General features: G+C 37.8%; 1 protein-coding gene across 2 annotated transcripts in view; it reads left to right on the forward strand.

Annotated features, from left to right (window-relative positions):
• Window positions 1–19272, forward strand: part of MID2 (midline 2) — a 96325-nt gene extending 77053 nt beyond the window's left edge. Inside the window, exons 6-10 of one of the 2 annotated variants that reach the window (XM_025372567.1) lie at window positions 8032–8159; window positions 9552–9785; window positions 16368–16529; window positions 18124–18331; window positions 18700–19272. In XM_025372567.1, coding sequence (XP_025228352.1) covers window positions 8032–8159; window positions 9552–9785; window positions 16368–16529; window positions 18124–18331; window positions 18700–19102 — 1135 coding nt within the window. In that variant the 3' untranslated portion in view covers window positions 19103–19272. The remainder of the gene's footprint in view (window positions 1–8031; window positions 8160–9551; window positions 9786–16367; window positions 16530–18123; window positions 18332–18699) is intronic. The other variant, XM_025372568.1, reaches the window with a different exon arrangement.
• The last annotated feature ends 4660 nt before the right edge of the window (window positions 19273–23932 follow it).

Below are 23932 nucleotides of genomic sequence, written 5' to 3' on the forward strand. Positions count from 1 at the left end.
TTACAATGGTAGTTTTAATTTTTTTCAACTTTAGACATTATCAGTTAACTTCTGTAAATTTGGACTTTTTTTTCTACCACTACTTCTACAAATATTTTTTATGCCACTTCCTTCCTCTCTATTGGGGATTCCAATTACATGTATATTTGGCTGCCTGAAATTGTCCTATAGCTCACCGATGCTCTATTTTTGTTTTGCAGTCTTTTTTTTTTTGCCATTGTGAAAACACATGCAAGTGTGTTTCATTTTGGATAGCTTCTATTGATGTATCTTCAAGTTCACTAGCCTTTTCTTCTGTGATACCTAATCTGCTGTTAACCCCTCCAGTGTGTTTTTCATCTTAGATATTATAGATTTCATCTCTAGTTTGATTTGGGTCTTTTAAAAAATATCTTCCATATCTCAAGATATTCAGACTGGGTGTGGTGGCTCACACCTTTGATTGCAGCACTCTGGGAGGCTGAGGTGGGAAGATCACTTGAGACCAGCCTGGGCAACATAGTGAGATTTCATCTTTAAAAAAAAAAAAAAAAAAAAAAAGCTGCATCTGGTGACATGTGCCTGTAGTCCTAGCTACTTGGGAGGCTGAAGCAAGAGGATCTTCTGAGCCCAGGAGTTCAAGGGTACAGTGAGCCATGATGGTGCCACTGCACTTCAGCCTGGGCAACAGGACAATGTCTTGTCTCTGAAAACAAAAAAAGATATTTAGCCTTTCCTCTAGCTTTCTGAACATATAGAATACAGTTCTAATAACTGCTTTTATGTCCTTGCTTACTGATTCTAATACCTGTGTCATATCTGGGTCAGTTTCAGTTGGTTACCTTTTCTTCTTATTATGGATTGTATTTTCTTGACTTTTGCCTATCAGGTAATTTTTTACTGGATGTCAGACTTTGTTAATTTTCTCTTTTGGGATGCTGTATATTTTTGTATTCCTATAAATATTCTTAAACTTCATTCTGAGACACAGTTAAGTTACTTGAAAACAGCTTGATCTTTTCAAGTCTTGGTTTTCAGATTTGATAGGTGAGATCAGAGCAATGTTTAGTCTAGAGACAATTTTTCCCCACTACTGAGGCAAAACCCTTCTAAGTACTCTATCCAGGGTCCTGTGAGTCATGAGATTTTCCAGTTTAGCTGGTAGGAACAGACACTATTGCTAGACCTATGTGAGCACCAGGGATTGTTCCCTCCTATCTTTTTGGGTGACTCTTTCCCCAGCATTATGTAGTTTCCTCACATGCATTTGTTTATTAGTATTCTGTTGACTACTAGAGGGAGATTCTGAAGGTCTCTAGAATTCTCTTTGGAGCTTTTTTCTCTCTGGTACTATGTCCTGTGAATTCCAGCCAACTTCGTCCACTTGGATTCTCAGCTCTGTCTCCTTAATTTTAGGGAACTCATTGGGCTCTGCCTGGATTTCCCCTTCCTGTAGCACTTGATTCCCTTAAGTTTTCCAAACAAACTCTCCTATAGTTTCTTAAGAAAGAGTACATGGGAAGTAAATTTTCAAGAATTTTTTGCCTAAAAATATTTCAAGTTAATTTTCATACTTGGTAGGTTAGAAATAAATTTTGAAGGCATGACTTCATTGTCTTCTGGCTTCCATTATTGTGTTGAGAAGTTCACTGCCATTTTGAATCCAGATCTTTTGAATATAACCTATATTTTAAAATCCAGAAGCTTAAACAAAAGTTAATATTACTTTTAATTGACAAATCACAGTTGCATACATTAATGGGGTACAATGTGATGTTTTGATATATGCATACAATGTGGAATGACTAATTGAAGCCAATTAACATATCCTTTACCTCACTTACCATTTTTTGTGGTCAGCCATTGAGATTTACTCTTTCAGTTATTTTGAAACATACAATATATTATTATTGATTATATTCACACTGCTGCACAACAGATCTCAGAAACTTATTCCTCCTGTCTAACTGAAACTTTATACCCTTTGACCAACAACTCCCCATTCCCTCTTCCTCCTACCAGCCTCTGGTAACCACCATTCTACTCTCTATTTCTGAGTTTGATTTTTTCTGATTCCACCTATGTGCGAGATCATATGGTATGTCTTTCAGTGCCTGGCTTATTTTTCAGAACCTGGCATATGTCCTCCAGGTTCATTTATGCTGTCAAGGATAACAGGATTTCCTCCGATTTTAGTGGCTGAACAGTATTCCATTATGTATCTATACCACATTTTCTTTATCCATTCATCCATTGATAGAAACTTAGGTAGATTCCTTATCTTGGCTATTCTGAATAATGCTTCAGTGAACATGGGAATGCAGATATTTCTTTGACATATTGATTTCAACTTCTTTGGATATATACTGACTAGTGGGATTGCTGGATCCTACAGTAGTTCTATTTTTAGTTTTTTGAGGAACCTCCATATTTTTTTTCATAATGGCTGTAGTAATTTGTATTCCCACCAACAGTGTATAAGGGATCCCTTTTCTCTACATCCTCACCAACACTTATCCTTCTTCTTTTTAATAATAGCCATTACAATCTAGAAGCTTTAAAGATCTTATCTTTAACCCAGTTTTTCTGAAATTTCACCAAGATTTGCCTCGGTTGTAGATCTTCCCTCCCCTCCCCTCCCCTCCCCTCCCCTCCCCTCCCCTCCCTTCCCCTCCACTCCCCTCCCCTCCCCTTCCCTTCCCTTCCCTTCCCTCCCCTCTCCTCTTTCTCTCTTTCTCTCTTTCTCTCTCTCTCTGTCTTTCTTTCTTTCCTTCTTTCTTTCTTCTTGCTCTGTTGCCCAGGCTGGAGTGCAGTGACATGATCTTAGCTCACTGCAACCTCCGCCTCTCAGATTCAAGTGATTCTCCTGCCTCAGCCTCCCTAGTAGCTGGGACTACAGGCTCGGGCCACTACTAATTTTAGTATTACTACTATCGTGCCCGGCTAATGTTGGTATTTTTAGTAGCTGGGACTACAGGCTTGGGCCACTACTAATTTTGGTATTACTACTACCGTGCCTGGCTAATTTTGGTATTTTTAGTAGAGATGAGGTTTCACCATGTTGGCCAAGCTGGTCTCAAACTCCTGATCTCCAGTGATCTGCCCACCTTGGCCTCCCAAAGTGCTGAGATTACAGGGGTGAGCCACCATGCCTGGCCCATTGTGGACTTTTTATCATTCATTTTTCCTGGGCACTCAGTGAATCTTTCTAATCTAAAGACTGGTGACCTTTAGCTCTGGAAATGTTCTTGTATTATTTGCTAATAATTTCCTCCCCTTTATTATTTCTCTTCTTTGTTTATGGGACTTTAATTAGTGAACTGTTGGACATCCTAGACTTTTTTCTCTAATTTTATCTTTTCCATTTTCCATGACTTTGTCTTCTTGTTTTACTAAGATACTTCCTTAATTTTTCATTAAATCCTTCTATTGAAATTTTAATTTCAGCATTCCTAATTTTATTCACAAGAGCTCATCCTTCATCCTTGTTTCTTTTTTAGCATTCTGTTTTTGCTTTGTGGATACAAACTATTTGGTTTTCTTCTTGAGAATATTATCATTTTTAAAAGTTTGCTTCTAAACCCTGCATTGTCTGGATTTCCTCCCAGTTCCTTTTCTCTGTTAGTTTAAATTGCTGTCTTTTCCTAAATATCTGGCAAACTACTGGTTGTGTGTTTGAATTTAAGCACTGAAAGATGACTGGAAACTCTGAGTGGATGGGAATAATTTATGGCTTGGTGAACTTTGCTATAGGATTATAAGGCAGAATGCTGGCTTTTTATTGAGGACTCCAAAGTGTCAGTTCCGTAGGTCTTTTCTCTTGGGTCAGATTCCCTTGGATGGAATCCTCCAATCTCCTGCTTTTGATTGGAGGGGCAGCAGTGTGGAAGGTATAAGCCTGGCTGCCAGCATTCTGGGAGCCAAGGAGGGAAAAGGAGCTGAGAGTTTTAAGACTGCTTTTAGTATAATGTCAAAGCTCAGCAGAAAGTAAACTTCACATATCCTTCCAGAATGAAGGAAGGGTAGTTATTGGTTTAGTGTGCCTGAATCTGTGGATCTAGTTGTTCCTTATGAAAACTTTCAACTTTCTGTGGCACTAAATCAATTTGATGTTGTTGGCTTCCTGATCTAGCTTTCTCTGGTCTGTTGTTGGTTACCACACATTCATTGCTTTCTAGCTTCCAAACATTTGTTGACAATCTTTTACTCGTTGGCATCTCTTTTCCATTCTCTTTGTCTTTGTAGGTTTATGACATTTCATTCTTTGACTGTTATTTCAGTGAGATTTCATGAAAGCAAAAATAAAACATATATTCAAACCACTATATTTAATAATCTCTACTCTCCAACCCTCTGAAATGTTTTGTCCCACTACCACACCATTGAAAGTATTCTTTTCAAGGTCATCAAATGAATACCTTGTTGCTAAATATAATAGACACCCCTTTGTTTCATCTTACCTGATGTCTCAGTAGCATTTGTCCTCCTGATCATTTTTACTTGAAATTTCTCTGCCCTTAGCTTCCATGAACACTCCTGGTTTTCTTCCTACCTAGCTGTTTTTGTTTTGTTTTGCCTTTGTGAGCAATGTTTCCTTGGTCTATTCCTTTAATGCTATTGTTCTTTGTGATTCTGTCTTAGGTTATTCTCTTCTCTCATTACACGTTCTCCTTGTTGCAAACTCATTGGTTCCTAGGGCTTCAATTACCATTTAGATGGCTATGATTCCCAACTCTTTATCTGAATCTTATTTTCATAGGCTCAGATATAACCTGAGGTGTAGGTGGAATAGATGACTGTCTATGTAATATGACTTGAGAATCATCTTCCCAACTTCAATACTGGTCTCCCACAGGGTCTGAAATTTTCCCCCACCTTTATGCCCTGTATTGTGTTAAGGTACCATGACTTCAGTTAAAATGAAATTTTAGCTGGGAGAGGTATGTCTTTCCCCTTACAAATGATGCCTTATATTATTTGTAATAGACACCAAGGCCTTAAGAGACTGCAACAATATAGCTTACTTTGTGTTTTGCTTAAATAAAAAAAAACACAGTCAGATACACACACACACACATAAACACACACACACACGTAAACACACACACACATAAACACACACACACACACACCGCCCCCCACACCAGGTCACTTTTAACCCATTCTTAACCTTTCATCCACCGTTAACATTTAGGAATATAGTATTCCAATATTTCTATTTAGATATACTTCACAAACATGATATCATGCTATATATACTGCATTATACTCTACATTTGAAACAATGTATCACAAACTTTTCTCTGTATCATTGGATATTATTATAAAATCTGATTTCCAATTGCCTCATGTTATTTTATCTTTTGATATATAGTACATTACTTAACTCAGTCTCCACTGTTAGACAATTAGGCTACATATGGTGTGTTGAGTGCCCTTGTAGTTGTATCTTTGCATACATCTCAATTATTTCCATAATAAAATTTTTATGAAATAGAACTGTGGTGTCAAAGAAGGTTTATATTTTAAGCTATTTTGAAATTTAATGCTAATTTGGCCTTCAAAATATGTATCAATTTCAATCCTAATACAAATATGTAGGCATTATTGAATATAGGCATAAAAGGTCCTATGCTGTCATTTGTTTGTAATTTAAACTTTATCTCATGTTAATTTACATTTCTTTGATTTCTCATATAGTTGGACTTTTTAAATATATTTATTTGCCATTTGTTTGCTTTGACTTTGTTTTCTTTGATGCTTTGTGAATTAACCCTTTTTGTTTTATTTGTTTACATGTATGCTTATTCCAAGACACTTAAAAATCTGGTCTCTTTGCTTCCAATTTTGACCTTTTCCAATCCCTCCACTGAAGCCATAGTACTATTCCTGAAACATGAATTTCCGCATATTACTTCCTCACCTAAAATGCTTAGTGACTCCCATCATTCTTAGGATAAAATCCAACGTTTGTAACATGGCCTACAAAGTCCTGCATGATTTTGTCTCATTCTCCAGGCTTCAAACGAGAGAGAACACACACACATCCACATAGTCTTTGCTTAGTTAACTCTTACTCGTTAGGTAGGTCATTAGTTAAAATCGACTTCCTCAGGGGAGATTTCCCTTAGCTCCCAAGTCTCTTCAGATAACTCCTGTGTACGCTCTATTCCCTTTGTAGCAGCACTTCTATTGCCCATGTAATGTCTTTCTCCTTCATGATGTGTGAGCTCTTGAGGGCAAGAACCACAACAAAACTTGTTCACTTTGTGTATCTCCAGTGCCCAGTACAGTGCCTGGCACACTAGTTGTGCTTAATAAGTATTGGATAGATGGATGGAAGAAATAAAGAAGATTGGAGAGGCCAGAAAGAAATTCCATGAGCTAATTTTCTAGATTAACTGTTATCCTAAAGAAGTTGTCTCCTTGCTCACCAAATCTTGGCTATTCACGTGAGACCTTATGATTGTACTGAGCTAGTCTTTCATTTTGCCTGTAGCTTATCCCTGAAACATCTCTATTTTCAGAAACAATAAGAGATGTTGTTGGTAGATGTACAGCAGGGTATATGTACATGAGGATATGTATTTTTCAGTTTCTCATTCCCTTACAACTAGCTCACCGTAAAAGTTTCCTCTCTGGTCTTCCTACATTCAATGCCTTTTCTCTCTCCTCTAACCTACATATTGTTGCCAAATGAATTTTTCTTTCCTCACCATCATTTACATGTTCAAGGATCTTCATTGGCTCTGATTTAGAAGATCTTACACAGGACTAAAACATGTATATTTTGGCAAAAGCTCCTCCAGATAATCCTGATGTGTAGTGATGGCTAAGAAGTGCTGAAGTATACCTCAATTTTTTGAAGAACACTCTAAATGGTGAAGGGTATAGAATTTAGAATCAGATGGACATGGGCTCAATTACATTTCTGACTCTTACTGGTTGTGTGATCTTGGACAAATTACTTAGCATTTCAATGTGTCAATTTTCTCATTTGCAAAATTGAAATAACATCTACTACATAGGGTTATGGTAAAGAGTAAATTAGATAATGTGTGTAAAGTGAATGTAGAGAGCATTGTATATACTAAGCACTCGATAAATGTTAGCAGTTATTTTGTTGTTAGTCATTCAATTGTTCATTCAACAGTTATTTTTTCACTATGTGTCAAATGCTGTGTTAGGGCCATGGAAGATATTAAGAGGTACAAAATATGAACCCTGCTCTTGAGACTCTTAGAATTAGTTGGGAAGATAACACTATCATAGCACTATACAATCGGAGGATAATAAAGTGAAATATAAATGCTATAAAAGATCACATAGGTCAGGTGCAGTGGCTCATGCCTGTAATTCCAGCACTTTGGGAGGCCAAAATGGGTGGATCACTTGAGGTCAGGAGTTTGAGACCAGCCTGGCCAACATGGCAAAATCCCGTCTCTACTAAAAATACAAAAATTAGCTGGACGTGGTGGTGGGCGCCAGCTAGGGAGGCTGAGATATGAGAATTGCTTGAATCTGGAAGGGGGTCGGAGAGGCAGAGATTGCAGTGAGCTGAGATGGTGCCACTGCACTGCAACCTGGGTGACACAGCAAGACTCCATCTCAAAAAAAAAAAAAAATCACATAAATGATATATTTAGGGAAGGTGTTAACCTAGCATGCTGACTTGCTGACTAGCATAAACAAAAAAGAAAAATCTCGAACTGTTTTTACCAAGTCTTTAAAGGTCTAGTTTTGATGCTGCCTGCCAGATGGAAAATGATGCAGAGGGGAAAAAATTCTGTATTTACTTCTCAGAATTAAGACCGGATGGGGGAGTGTGTTTGAGGGGTGAACATATGTGAATAAATATGGTATAACTCTTAATTGGTTCCTGATTATTAAAATTTAAATGGTTCCCATTGGAAAGGCACAGATATGATGTTTTCACTAAATAAATCAAGCCTTACAAGTCATTTATTTTCACCTTGTTAAATCAGAAATCAAAAACTGGGTGAAGGTTGCAACCTATTTTGATGTATATTGATGTACTTTTCTCTTTTTCAGGGTCGCTATGGCAACTGCATCTTCTCAAGTTCTGATTCCAGACATCAATTTTAATGATGCCTTTGAAAACTTTGCTTTAGATTTTTCCAGAGAAAAGAAACTGCTAGAGGGGTTAGATTATTTAACAGGTGTGAAAATACTGTGCTTTCCTTCCCATTTAATTTTTTTTCTTCTGGTATGATTTTACTTAAAAATAATTTGAAAAAGACAATATTTATAATTTACATATTTTATAATCTTTAAAATGATGCATGTATCTTTTCAGACAGAATATATTTTAGTTCATGTAACAGAAAAAAAGATGATTTATGATTTGTTAACTATTTCTAGGATCAAAATGGGTATACCAGCTATACTTAAGAGTAAAACACAAGAAATTTGCTGATAGATTTGTCCTTATGAATCTAACAGTAATGTATTGTTGCTTGTTATGAAAGTAGAACTCAGGTGACAATTAGGGAATGTTAGAGAATGCCTTATGTGGGTACAAGTACTACCAAAATGGTTTTAAGGAAAATTAGGAGTTAGTAGGTCAGGAAGAAAAATGTAAGAAATATCTGGCTCTCAGACAATTTTAGAAAATGAGGGACACAACTAGCCTGTTGAAAATGCTGGCTACTTTCAGGATTGTTTAATGATCATTTCATGAAAAAAATATACACAAACTATTTTTGCAGCTGTTTTGTTACTACATTAAATACCTGCCCCTTATTGAACATCTACTTTATTCTAGACACTGTATATTAATTTTATATCGTTAATCCTTACAACAAATCTATAAGTTAATTATCACCCCTATTTTGTAGATGAGGGAACTCATCATTTTGCACTTGACTATACAGCTAAAAATATGTAATGGGGCCGGGCACGGTGGCTCACGCCTGTAATCCTAGCACTTTGGGAGGCCGAGGTGGGTGGATCACCTGAAGTCAGGAGTTCGAGACCAGCCTGGCCAACATGGCGAAACCCTGTCTCTACTAAAAATACAAAAATTAGCCAGGCATGGTGGTGGGCACCTGTAATCCCAGCTACTTGGGAGGCTGATGCAGGAGAATCACTTGAACCCAGGAGGCGGAGGTTGCGGTGAGTCGAGATCGTGTCACTGCATTCCAGCCTGGGCAACAAGAGCAAAAATCCATTTAAATATATATATATACTCATTTTGAAATAAAAAAATTAAGTTGAAGACCATATGTTAAGAAAACCATATAATCACTTTAATGTCTACATAAGTGTTTATGCAGGCAGACTAGACAGCTGGGGCAATCATCACAAAAATTTAGGCTTATATTTTTGTTGTAGAAAAGTTTAGGCTTATATTATGTTGTAGAAAAGTGGTTTTAGGGAGCTTGAGGTCCTAGCATTTTGCTTCAGGTTGCATGGTTCATGCAATTTAAAGATTCTCTATTAAGAAAATCTTCTCTTCAAGAGATGTTGGGTTAGGCAGGAAGAGTAACAATTGTAAAATTCCAGAAGAGAGAGTATGCTTTCCTTACTTTCTTTTCCACCTTTCCTTACAGCCCCAAACCCACCATCTATCCGAGAAGAACTCTGTACTGCCTCCCATGACACCATTACAGTCCACTGGATCTCGGATGATGAGTTCAGCATCAGCTCCTATGAGCTTCAGTACACCATATTCACTGGCCAGGCTAACTTCATCAGTAAGTCATGGTGTAGTTGGGGCCTGTGGCCAGAGATAAGGAAATGTAAGGAAGCAGTAAGCTGCTCAAGATTGGCCGGGGCGCCACGAGGCAAGTGTTTGTAAGACATGTTAGGTTGTTTAGTATAGTGTTTCATAGACAGTGTAAGCTCCCCAGAGCATTGCAAAGACCTTACTGATGGGTAACAAGCAAGTTGTATATTTTCTTGCTGGGCAGTTACTGGGGCCATTCTCATTCATTTATGGAACCCTTAGCCTTTCCTCAATTAATCCATGTCACTCCACTTTCCCAAGGAGAGTACAGCTTGGTTGGTACTTGTTCCTTGCCACCATCATTGCTGGTCCTGTGTGTATGAACATCTCTCTCCTTGACTCTTCTTCTACTTCATTATCATGGTAAAATACATTATGTTCAAAGACATTTCCTTTACCAAACATACCTCTGTCAGTTAACATGGTGACAAGCCTCCTGCCTCTGTCACTCTTCCCTTTACTTCTTCCTTTCCACTAAGAATTATGCTAAATATGAAAACATGTCAGTGGGCCACAAAATGAAAAAGGTTAACAAAGCTGTTGTTTAGCTCACATGTTATGGTTTCACTTTCTGGTGAATTGGAGCAAGACAAAGCAGAGTAGGAACTTCACTCATGCTAGTCAAGAGGGGATGAGCTGAAAGTTCCCCTCAATGCCCTGGGTGTGGGGGCAGTTGGAGGGGACGCGGGGGGGAAATGGAAACAAAAGCAAAATTAAAGCTGGATTCAAGACTGGAACAGATTCCCAACCTAAAATAGCATCTCCATAGTGGCAAATTAGTATTTTCTTTTACCTTTTTGTTCCCGCTTTTGTGTTTGACTTCACAGGCCAGCATGAGAGTAGTTTTTCCAACTAACCCCTTCTATTAGGCTCCTTTTCCTGTTTTGTGACAAATCTGGGGCAGAATTCTGTTTTGTAACAAGGTGGGGTGGGGAGATGAGACGACATTTGGGGATCAAACTCTAAAAAACATTTGCCTCATGCAACTCCAACCTAAACCACTTGGCCCATATAGCTATGTTCCTGGGTGTTTCTTCAGATTGTGAAGTCACAAACTCTAATGCCCCACTGATTTACTTGTCTCTCCTTCTCTGGAAAGTCTTAATGCCAACAACTGTGCTTCTTTTTCCTGATATGGGGAAAGCAATCATCTCCCAGGAATTAAGAAGAAGTCTGAGAAGTGACAAAGATCTAGAGGTTGTCACCTCTGTTTTCAAGGTTATATAGTCCTTTGTAAAGAAAAGCTTAAAGGGTAATTCTCAACAGTGATAGGATCGTAGCATCTTAGAATTGGAATGGACCTTAGAGGTCATCTAGTCTAATCTTCTTCCCTCCTGCCAGATACTCAGTAGATAATCATCCTGTCTCTGCTTGAATATTTCCAGTGGTGGGTAGCTCACTTCTAACAAAACAACCCATTTGATTGTTGTACACCTATAAATAATGGCCAGTGCTTCCTTATAAGAGGCTTAACTCTTCCTTTAAGTAAATAATAACGACAATAATAATTTACATGTGTATTATGCTTTGCCATTTACAAATGCTCCCACATACATTATCTCATTTAGTCCTTATGGGTGCTTACTTAGCTTATGAAATGTTATTAACTCTACTTTATAGATGAAGAAACTGGGGCTCAAGTTGAGTGATTGCCCAAAGTCACAGAGCTACGAAATGTTGGAGTCAAGGTTGCAGCTTGAGCCTGTCAGACTTCAAGTTTAATGCTCCTTGAAGTAAACCACAACAACCAGTTAGTCCTAGTTCTGACCTTTTGTGCCTCACTAACAAACCTAATCCATCTTTCACATAGCAGTTCCTCAAATAATTTTCGTTAGTTCCTATGTCCTTCTAAATTTTCTCTTTTCCAGGCTAGGCATCTTCCTTTCTTTCAATTGCTCCTCATATGGCATAGTTTCAGATCTTTTGCTACCCTAGTATCATTTTTAAGAACACACTCCTGTTTATCACTGTGCTTTATAAAATGTTCTGTCAACGAAGTGAATGTAGTACTCCAAAAGTGATCTGACCACTGCAGAGGATAGCTGGATTATTTCTCTTGTACATTAACTGATGCCCCTTTGCCCTCTACCTTTTTCTCAGCAGCCACTTTGACTACTGACTGTTTACTGAGCATATGATCAACTGAATTTTCTATGTATTCCAAATCCTGTTCTTATACAATTGAATGTCTAAAACAAAAATACAAAGCCTTGAATTTATCCCTAGTACATTTTATCTGGTTAGTTCTGCGACTTCATTTCAGCATGCTAAAATCCTTTGGGATACAGATTCTACTTTGAAATATACTTGCTTACCCTCACAGCGTGCCTTCTATTTCTTCCTCTAGTTATTGATAGAAAAGTTTGTTAGAACGAGGACAAGGGCAGAGGCCTGAAGCAAAATTCTGATGGCAATGGGAAACGATTTTACTAGGAATAAGTATTTTTGAAGATTCAGGATCCCAATCCTACCCGCCAGTCTGGCCTGCCACAGTTGACTGAACCTCCATTCTGAGAGCTACTTTCCTTAGACGTTTTTGTGCATTTTCTTTATCCAGAAATTTTATTCTTGTTGGTGAGGATTATTCCCCCTTCACCTTTTCTTTCAACTTTATTTCTTGATTTTTAACTTTCTTCCCACCTCTTCTAAGATTTGAAATGATCACAACCAATAATGTTTCAGATTATGTTGTGAGGTGAATGAGAATTCCAACAAATATGTGAGTGTGTTTGTCTTCTGATTACTGTATTATCTTTCCTCTGTTTGAACTTTGTGTTTTGCATTACAAAAGCATTAGCCATAAACTCTGTCTAGCCAGGCAGACTGTAACATACTACCAGAAAGACATAACTTCTGTTTTTCTTCCTTTTCATTCTCGTGCAAATACTCTCTACCACACATTTACACTCAGGTTCAGGGATTTCCATATTGTAATTTTCTCCTTTTGAACAAAAGGTATACTTCCACTGACATAATTCAGTCATAAGTCCCATCTTACTAAATCTCAGTAATACCTAGAGGATCATATATTTACCTTTTTAAATTTAGAAATGATTTCAAAATCACAGAAAACTTGCGAGACTAGCACAAAGAACACCTGTATATGCCTTACCCACATTCACCTACTGTTAATATTTGTCCAACTTCCTTTAGCATTTGCTAACATTCCCTGTTTTTTTGGAACCATTTTAGAGCAAACTGCATGCATCATGGTCTTTCACCTCTGAATTCTTCAGTGTATATTTCCTAAGAATAAGAAAATTCTCTTACATAACCACAGTATAGTTACCAACTTGAAGAAATTTAACCTTGATGCAATACTTTTATCTAAACCACCATTTATATTCCAAGTTTTGACATTTGACCAAATAATATTCTTTATGACATATAAAGAACCCAATATTGTCCTTGATAGTTTAGAGTCAGGTATTACATTTAATTGTCATATCTCTTTTGTCATATCTCCTTTAATCTGGAACATTTCTTCAGCCTTTCTTTGTCTTGAACAACACTGACATTTTTTAAAAAATGTTCTTTTATGTCTTTATTATACTTCATTGTACTATTCCTTATTTTGATTTTTTCTGAAGTTTTCTCATGATTATATTCAGCAGTACAGTTCTTTCTTAGACACATGATGTCCACTTGCCCTTCACTGATGATGCTAATTTTGATCACCTAGTCAAGATATTGTCTGACTTATTCACTGTAGTTACTACTTTTTCTTTTGCCCCTAATAAGTAATCTGTGTGATATATTTTAAAACCATAAAAATACCCTGCTTCTTCATCAAACCATCTCATCCCCACCCCTACCCTTGTTTTATTATCAGTTGACGATACTTGCCTGAATCAATCATTAATATGATGATTGCAAAATGATTATTTTCCAGTTGAGTATTCCCTCCCACATTTTCAAGTTGGCGCTTGGCATTCTACTATAAGCAAGAGCCCCACTCCCCATTTCCTCCCATTTGTTTATATATCAGTATGGGCTGATGAATTCTCTTTTTTTCGATTGTTAATAATTATTTACTGCCCTTACTTGTGTTGGTGTTCAAATTGTCAAGATTTACCCATTGGGAGCCTTTCAAGGTGATTTCTGGGTCCTTATAATATTCCCCCATCATTTTCTTGAGCACTTCCTTACTTTCTGGCATAACAAAATGTTCTAGGCTCATTTTGACGTTATTCTGTCCCAGCCTTGAAATCAGTCATTTTTTTCCAAGGAACCCTGGTTTCTTTTAGTGGGACAATATTAGAGACCAAGGCTTGAGTGCTAGATATGCTAGATATACACACAAACATCCATATATGTAAGCATGTGCACCCACATATAATATACATGCATACATACTTTATTTATGTGCACATAAACATACGTATATTTTAGGAGTCATGAGTTTACATCAATACCTTAAATTCCAGTCCATCCCCACAGGTTCTTTCCTGCCTTTCTCCATTCTATGTTTGCATGTTCCTTCTTCCACAGTATGAACCCTGGCTCCCAACATCAACACATGTACTCATTTGCTCAATCCCATAATACATCTAAAATAGTTTCTGAATTGCTTTGTCCATGCCACTACAAAAACAAACTGGCTAACAATACTTCAGGATTTGTTTGAGGTTTTCCTCCCACCCCCACCACGTTGGTGTAATTATGCTGTTCATCTGAAATGCAGTTGGGTTTGTTTCAGTTTGCCTTCAGTTTTAGTCCCCACTTTTCCCATCTGTATTGATTTAATTTTATTTTTTTGAATTTGTAAAACAATGTGTTTCCCAAAGAGGATACTATACAAAAAGGTACATTCAGAGAAATGTCATTTCCTCCCATATCTTTTTAATCCTGTTCCTCCACCCCCTACCCCTTGTGGATAATCTACTTCATGAATTTTTTATTTATCTTTCCTGTTTTTATTGTTGTTGCTTTGTAAATCCAAGCAAATATATGCATGTTTTCTTATTTTTCTTTCTCTCAAAAAAGTAGTGTACTGCATATATACTACATATACATATATACTTTTGGAATTTGCTTTTTTCAATTGACAAAATTTCATTGAAATCAGTCTATATCAGTTCATAGAGATCTTTTCCTCATTCTTTTTTCACAGCTGCATAGTACTTCATTGTGAAGTTTGTCCTTGTATTGTTGGGTGTATATCTGGAGATTATATATTTTCCTCTTTGTATTAAAATCTTATGTGCAGCTTATGATTCATACTGTGTATTGGTAACATAGGCAAGGCCTCAAACATTGCTCCTACCCTTTTAATCCATATTGTCTTTTAATGAGAATCACTGGGCACCTCCACCAATTCTTCTTCATCTTTCTCCAGCATATCTGTTTGCCCTCCATTATGTTTCTTTTACTAGTTTTAATTTAGACTTTTCAACTTCCCCTCAGATTAATTATAAACCTTTGATCAGATCTCTTGCAAAACACTCATGACTTATTATTTTCAATTTTCAGCCTCACTAAATCTTGTACTGGAGTTGCATAGAAATGACTGAATTCACTGCTTATTTTCCTTGCCCTTCCCTTTCTACCCTCTAGTAGAACTATGGCTAAAAACTGGTAAACTAACTGAAAAGCAGGTAACAGTAGCGAGAAGTCTAGATAATCTGCAGACTAGAATGTTGGTTTTTCTTTTATCGAAAGCTTTCCAGATATATGTTTTAATTATGTACATTTCCCCTGTTTAAGTTAATATTTGCAGTCTAAAATCCATCAAAAGCAGAAGCCTAGTTCTCTGATCCCTTTCCTTACTTGGAAGGGAGGAAGATTACAGATAACAATGTGCTCTTGGACCACTCAACCCAAAATGAACACGGGAATCACACAACAGAATGTGTTGTGTAAGAAAGAATGGGGAGATGATATCTTGCTTTGGTTATCATGTCATCTCTTTGGCTTCCCTATGGTGCTGTGGAGACCAGCTAGTTTGGGAAGTAAGGGTGAGGATGGAGTAGGAGAGTGGAATTGTAAGCCCTGAGAGCCTCACTACCTTGCAGAGACAAAAGAACATTTTTGTTTGCCCCATGAACTGTGATGTAGTAGAGAGAACACTGGGCTACCATTTAAAAAATACCAGGGTTCTACTCTCAGCACCATCGCCGACTATCTGTGGCCTTGGGCAAGTCACTTTGCTTCTCTCAATCCTAGTTTCCCACTTGTGAAATAAGGGACATTCAGTATCTAGGTGTCCCTTTGGCTGAGTTTCCATGTTTCCGTGCTCCGCACAGGATTGCTCCATCCATATAAGACCAGACTCAGCTGTCAGAGGAGTGGATGTTTGGAGTAAATATCCAGAGACTCAATAAGAGTGATGATTCTGTGACTCTGTATAGTAGCCATTCCTGTGTTATCTGGCAAAAAATAAAAATTGAAATAACCTAACTTCTGCTAGTGGTTGCATTCAATTGCCAGAAGCAAGGAGCCTGGCCTAAGCCTAGTTCTGTGGCAGTAATGAAATAGTGGAATCATAAGCTTTGGTTCATCTCATTACATCTTCTAAGACTCAAAAGAAAACAAAATGAATTCACTTTTGAGGGGGTGGCTTTTGATGAATTTTCAGTGTGTTTTTCATTCTGTCTCTCTTACCTGCTGGCTAATGTCCTTGTCTTTCCCCATTTTACAGGCCTGTATAATTCAGTAGACAGCTGGATGATTGTGCCCAACATTAAACAGAACCATTACACAGTGCATGGACTCCAGAGCGGGACTCGCTACATCTTCATCGTTAAAGCCATAAACCAAGCCGGTAGCCGGAACAGTGAACCTACCCGACTAAAAACAAACAGTACGTTGTGGTAATTTCAAAAGGAAAGATCAATTTTCTTCTCCACGCCAGGGGAGTACACAGCCTGAGCAGGCACCCACAGCAGTGCATGGGGAGCAGTGGAACTGGGTAGAGGAGCTATACTGTTGTAGTTTGTACTTTGGGCAAGGAGTGTGTTGGTGCCCATGGAAGATTTGTGGACCCAGAGATATGCACAAAAAGACTGGTAGCTTGGGAGGATGTTAGTGAAGATTTTTCTCTGCAATCCACCCCTTATATTTGGGGGACAATTGCATAAAAGAGCATTATTTGTGATAATCTAGCAAAATCCTACTACAGAGAAGCCATATCTGTTAAGAATGCTTTTGACAGCAAATAACAAAAAGTGCAACTAACATAGCTTAACAAACAGCGTTTGCTAATTGCTTAAATGAATGATATATATTTTCTCTCTCACACATGCACATAGGAAGAAGTTTGAAGGTAGGCAGTTCAGAGCTAGTGCAGCTGCTCTGCGATGTCATAAAAGATGCAGGCTCTTTCTCCCTGTGTGCATTGGCTTCTAGCCACATGGCTGCAAGATGGCCACTGCAGCTTTCAGATGTCATATTTCTTCTCAAGAAAGGAAAGAGGAAAGAGTTGGTACACATAATCCCTTTTATCTGGAAAACCAAAACTTTCCTAAAAGTTTCCCCTGCTCTGTCTGACTTCTGCTTTCATCTGCTTCCATGTTCTTAGCCGCCCCTAGCAGCAAGGGAGGCTGGGAGATTGAGTATTTAGCTTTTCTGGCCTCTATAGTGAAAGCGAGTAAGAGAGAGTAAGTTGAGAAAGGGTAATGTGTTAGCCAACAGTGTCTGTCACAGAAGCATTCTGTATAATAAATCTCTTGCCATACCCAGCAACTGGTCCCTCAGTAACAATGTTTTTGTCAATTGTTATAAAGAATTCTCTGTTGTGAATGATCCTACACAATAAATGTTTTCTCTGATCATTGATGATGCAACAGTCACTCTAACAAAATTGCCTAATTATATGTTATTTACATCTCAATTGTAATAGGGCAAAAAAAATTGTCCAGTTGCTGAGTTCTCAGGGTTTTCTGGTTGTGCCATCAAGCAGCAATTACCTCATCAATTCCCCTCACCTCAGACATCATAACACTATTTCCCTTAAAATCTACCCAAATCCCAAACAACCCACTGAAATTAAGCAAAGTACAAAACATATTTGGCAACATGAAACTTTGAGCACTCCCTTTTACTTTGATAATATATGATGCAGGGGACAGCTTATTAGCTCCTTTTTGCTTGGAATATGACTTCCCACAAATTGCTTTTAGGAGAGATCCACATTTTTTCCCACAGTGGGAAAATAAATGCCTTTATGAAGGTCGTTTTATGGGAGATTGACCTTTATTCTTACTTTATTGAAAACTCTGGCTTCTGGCCTCTTTTCTTAATAAAATTTAAACAGCAGCCAACTTGCACTGGACCAAGAGTGATCATGATATCAAGCATACCCTGCCAGTGATGATGCTGGTGGAAAAGGTAGAATTTTAAGATACTTCACTGTGCTTTTTCTTTCTTTTTTTTTTTTTTTCTACTTTGTTTTTCAGGCCAACCCTTTAAATTGGATCCCAAAATGACTCACAAGAAGTTGAAGATCTCCAATGATGGATTGCAGATGGAGAAGGATGAAAGCTCTCTAAAGAAGAGCCATACCCCAGAGAGGTTTAGTGGCACAGGGTGCTATGGGGCAGCAGGAAATATATTCATTGACAGTGGCTGCCACTATTGGGAGGTGGTCATGGGTTCCTCAACATGGTAAGTGGATCCCATTTTCCTTTTCCCTTCTGTCCTCTGTCATTAGGTTCCTAGGAGATTCAATTCTATAGCACAACCATAATACCAATAAGTCAAGGTTAAAAGGTATGTGATGAAAACCACTCTAGAAAAATTCGCCAGATTTTTAATAAAATAATGGAAAATATACTGGGCTAGGAGATAGAAATTGCCACATTGTTCTAATTGCTAACTTTTTAAAGCTCTAGTGATATCAGCATTATGCATCTAAGTGTAAACTACTTAAGGAATAAACATGTATCCTATTTGTTATATATCATATATGGTGTCTAACACAACTCAGATCATTCATAAATGTTTATTTCTGTCTCCTCTCCACTGTCTTACAGGTATGCAATTGGCATTGCCTACAAATCAGCTCCAAAGAATGAATGGATTGGCAAGAATGCCTCCTCATGGGTCTTCTCTCGCTGCAATAGTAACTTCGTGGTGAGACATAACAACAAGGAAATGCTGGTGGATGTGCCCCCACAGTTGAAGCGTCTGGGTGTCCTCCTGGATTATGACAACAATATGCTGTCTTTCTATGACCCAGCTAACTCTCTCCATCTTCATACTTTTGATGTGACCTTCATTCTTCCAGTTTGTCCAACATTTACAATCTGGAACAAATCCCTAATGATCTTGTCTGGCTTGCCTGCCCCAGATTTTATTGATTACCCTGAGCGGCAGGAATGCAACTGCAGGCCTCAAGAATCCCCTTATGTTTCTGGGATGAAAACCTGTCATTAAGTTTCAGGAGAGCATATAATTCACCGGCTCTCTAGTTCAGCAGTTCTTCCCTCCTACACCTAAGTTAGCGTTCAATATATGAGATACAAAATAAAGTTTGTTTGAAGCATCCAAAATAACTAGATACTGCAGATTTAATTTTTGTGCATTAAAGCTTGTATTTGAATTAATATATTGAGTTTCTCAGAACAAATTATCTGAGTAGTCTGCGTTCAAGCCATTGGAGAAAAATTTAGAAAATGCCTCTGTTGTCACTGGAGAATTAAAAATTCCCAGTGATTTAGGAATATAAGTTATATTGGAAGCAATTAGGATAATTCTAGTTAAATAATGTGGAAAGATGCCCTGAATAAGGGGCTAGCCAGCCAGAAGAGGGGGGTGGTCAGCCTTTCTAGTACTGGCCAGTTTGGCCATGTAGAATTTTGAACGATGTCAAATTATCACATATTATATTTTACTTTTGATGAAAACCTATCATCAAGGTTTTGTTAGGAAACCATGAATGTGTATATGTAATATGTAAAGTGAACATATATATGTACTTTATATATATTCACTTGCATATGTATGTATATGTATATTCACTTTATATATTATATATACAAAAAAACTTTTTTTTTTTCCAAACACCAACTCAAACTAGAACAAAAAACTTTTTAATTTGCTCCTTTGAGTGAGAAATATACTGCAAGGGAAAATAAGTTACGCCATCCATTTTTGTCCCCTAAAGGAAACATCAAAATCAATCAACATTTCTTTCCTCCCTCTATCCATCATTGCCCTCCTCCCTCTTGTCACGCATACATACACATGCAACCATGACATAGATAATGGGAAGAACTCTATTGGATTAGGAGAGATTTGCAGACAAGATTGCACAAGAGATGCTGTTGCTGGATAGAAAATTGATCCAGGTAGAAGTGATGCTACCTACTTGAGGATGGCCATCCAAATTGTTAAAAATTCTGTCATAGACTATTTAAAAAACAGTTACCACTCCCAAGTACATACAGTTATGAGAATTAGGCTTTTAAAAAGTTGCAGCGTGAAGGCTCTTTAGGAACCTACTTTACTTAATCAGTAAAAATGGCGTATTATTGATGCACCAACTATTCACATATAAATGTACTTGCATTTTCAGATAAAACACTTCTGAAGTACTTAAGAATGTCTGAAAACAGTTTGTTTTCTTAAATGAGATAAATAAGCATTCCTTTTGCAATCTTGGTTACAGTATTCATTGTCTTAGCCAATCACTCCACGCAAATGCAGACATAAACTTCATCCCAGTCCTGACCAGTATAGTTGAAGGAAATGGAGCCTTGTGGTCTATGATTTTTTAAAAATTTCCATTGAAGGGATTGGGGACATCAGAGAACCAGAGCTTTCTCCTTTCCAGGAGCTAAGATGGCTTCAGAAGTGTTCTCCTGGTATTTGTGAAAATATTACTGCTGTAAAATTACAAAGTGGTAGCTGTAACAACTTCCCCAGATTGGAGACTTGAAATGTCAAAACTCCCCTCTTCCTTTCCCCTAGTTTGGTGGATGCTTATTTATTAATTCATTCAATAAACTATTAGATGCCAAGTACCAAACTACTGCCATGGGAGTGCACATACTAATAAAATGCTCTACCTGCTGCCAATGGCTTACTATTCTGTGGAAGAAACAAAGTATATAATCCTCCCCAATAACAGTTATGTATTGTTTGTTCACTTAATGTGGAAAGCAAGACTGATGCAGACACACAAGGAAGGCTCAAAAATATAAATCTAGCAAGGTCATCTTTTTTGGTTTTAAAGACCGTATGTACTTACTGCTAATCAGGAAATGAGCAACCTCAGTAAAATTCATCAGTGCTGGTAAATAGCTTGCTGTAGTGGAAAGCTCATAACCTTTGGATTCAAATGATCCTAGTTTTTCTACCATTTATTAGTGTTGTGACCTAGGACAAGTACCTCACTTCTCTGAGCCTCTGTTTCCTCCTCTGTAAAATAATGTCTACTTCACAAGGCTGTTTCTAAGGTTAAAAAAGATAGCATATGTAAACTGTCTAGCTCAGCACTTGACATTTCTTAAGTGTGCCATCAATATTAATCTCTTTCCCTACCCCCAGCTCCAATACAGTGTAGCAGTGCTTTAAAATGTGTGTCCTTCATTTCTCAGTCACCTTTGTCTCTTCCCTAGGGCCTATCCCCAAATTCTTAAACAAAAAAATGATTTTTTTCCCCTTCATAAAACTTTTCACTGGCTCCCTTAGTACCCGGTAGAAGGTCCCAACTCCTTAGAGTTTGGCTTTTCATGTCCCTGTTTGTTTATACAGCTTCATCTTTTGCCACTTCCCCCTCACATTGATTAAGCTAGCCAAGTTTAACTATTTACACAAGTTATTCTCTGGGCCTGCAGCAGAAACATGATTAACAATTTTAATGCCCAGAGTAAACAACAGAAATTTTTCTTAAATTAAAGGAATAGTGTGAAAATGCTGTAAGTACAGAAAATGCAACCTCCATCCCAGTAGAACAATTTCTTTTGCCTTGTCCTTTGCTCTCCAAAGCTGTTCACTTATTGTGGTGTCTTTTATATTTTAGTGCCCTGGGACAAAGCTCTAATTTCCCCACCCTACTTTTGACTCTATCTTGGACTACCTTTCCTCACTTCTATCTCTCTCAACCAGACTAACTCTCTATTCCCTAGACTGGATGATGTGTCCCTCTTTGGAGATCCCATGACACCCCAAGCATCCCCTCTCTCAGCAATAATCACATTGTATAGCAGTGTTTTTCAAAGCATGGTCCTCACACCACCTATGTTAGAATCACCTTTAGTGTTTGTCAAAACAATTGATTTTGGATTCCCACTCCTGACTTAACCAGAATATCTGAGAACATAGGCAGGAATTTACATTTTTGACAAGCTCCTCATGATTTTGATGCACAGAAAATTTTAATGTATAATCATCTTCCCTACTAGACTGAACACCTTGAGGCGAAGGACTGTGTCTTTTGTTGTTGTTATATTTTTAATACCTGGCACAGTGCCTGGAACATTAGCTTGCCTAATGTTTATTGAATTAATGTACCAATGAAAAACTGAATTATGAAAGTTTCCCTCTTGTACTCTCATGTTCATAGTGATGTTTGTTACTTCCTGGCCAGAAAAGCTTGGCTACTACTCCATTTGAGCTGTATTAATTCTATTTTGCAGAAGTATCAAGGCTCCTACAGAATAAATGATCATTGTCCTCCTCAAAAACTCTTTGGCAGTTATCTTGGGGAAATGTCTTTGGAGCATATGGCACCATTCTTTTCAGTAACATTTCAATCTTGTCAAACTTTGTTCTTTGAAGGTGGATTTACATTTTGGTTATAGCCAAAAATCACTCAGAGCTAAGCCTACTTAGAAAAGTGGAGAATTAAACTGGGTTTGGAGTAAGCAATGAAGTTTAACTCTGAAGTCCCAATTTCTGAGCCAAACAGTGAAAAATGACTTCTAAGATACAACATGGTGGCAAAGTACTCAGTGGGGGTGTGATGGGCCCCAGCTATTTACTTCAGTTAACTTGACTTTTATAGAATCCTGGCACTGCCATGGACCTTAAGAGAAGTAATTGGCTACCTCTAGCTAAACCCAGCTGGACAAAGAGAATAGGACCTGTAGTTAACATTTTCAAAGAAGATGACTCCATAAGCTTTTGTTGCTGTTGCTGTACTCAACCTGTTCTCCACAACCGTTTCTACCAGAAGATTATTTTATGTCTGCAATTTATGCTTGTTTCCACTTTTTATATTGTCTTACTGAAGAAAGCACAAAAATAATCAAAAATAAAGTAAAACCTGTTTTGAGAGTGTGAAAGAAATTTTAATGCCACATTGAGGTTCTGGCTACTTGTAATTAAGAGTAACTGCATCTGGATGTGTTTTTAAGGAATGGAGAATGTCAGGCAGGTAGGTAAGAACCACTCCTACAGTTATTTCTATCTCCTGAAGCCAACTGCAGCCTTGGAACCAATGGCTGTATTTGGCTGTGTATTACAGGTTGGCCAAACTGATTGCCATCAGGTCAGGCAAACTGCCTTTTATGGTGTAGTCTGCCAGCTTCAGACATACGCTGTGTTGTTGTTATTGGCTAGACTATTTATTAGACTATTGTTGGACTATTTTTTATCAAAATGCTTTACCCCACGACTGTTTGTATTGGGAGCTCTGGACCAACAGTGTCTCTGCTAGTGACAGAAATATGAGCATCTGTGGATTACACAGCCTCATCCCTCTCTACAATATCCCAGTCCATCCGAAATGCTATATTATGAATTAAATAAATATATATGTATTCATGAATTCTTGGTTGTCTCTCGCTGGAGTTTAATTGGGGGAGGACTAAAAGGAAGATAGCCATGAATTCTTCTGGAATTCAGTAAGTGACTAGGGGAAACCAAGGATCATATAATAGGTAGTGATCTGGACAGAAAGGACCCAGGGGATCTGGAGCTCAAAATTCAATCAAGAAGACTTTGATTTCAGGAGCATGATGTGGTCAAGAAGACCAAAGAAATGAAGCTATAGGGTTCAAGGAAACATGACACATTCAGTTTTAGAGATTGGAGCAGAAGGTGAGAATCAAAGAACAAATAAAATCCCAGTGCTGGAACCCATTGATTAAAATTAGGGTAGCACCAGAAGCAAGTGAGCTGACTTACTGTTAAAACAACTGGCCCGCAGGAGGAGACTGGGAGGAAGCTAAGAAGTCCCTCAGGGCTGGAATTGGGCATATCTTAATCAGATTTGTAGTGGCACTAAGACTAAAAGGGATCATGCGATATGAAGTGAAT

The sequence above is a fragment of the Theropithecus gelada genome, chromosome X (genome assembly GCF_003255815.1).
Source record: "Theropithecus gelada isolate Dixy chromosome X, Tgel_1.0, whole genome shotgun sequence".
Taxonomy (NCBI): Eukaryota; Metazoa; Chordata; class Mammalia; order Primates; family Cercopithecidae; genus Theropithecus; species Theropithecus gelada.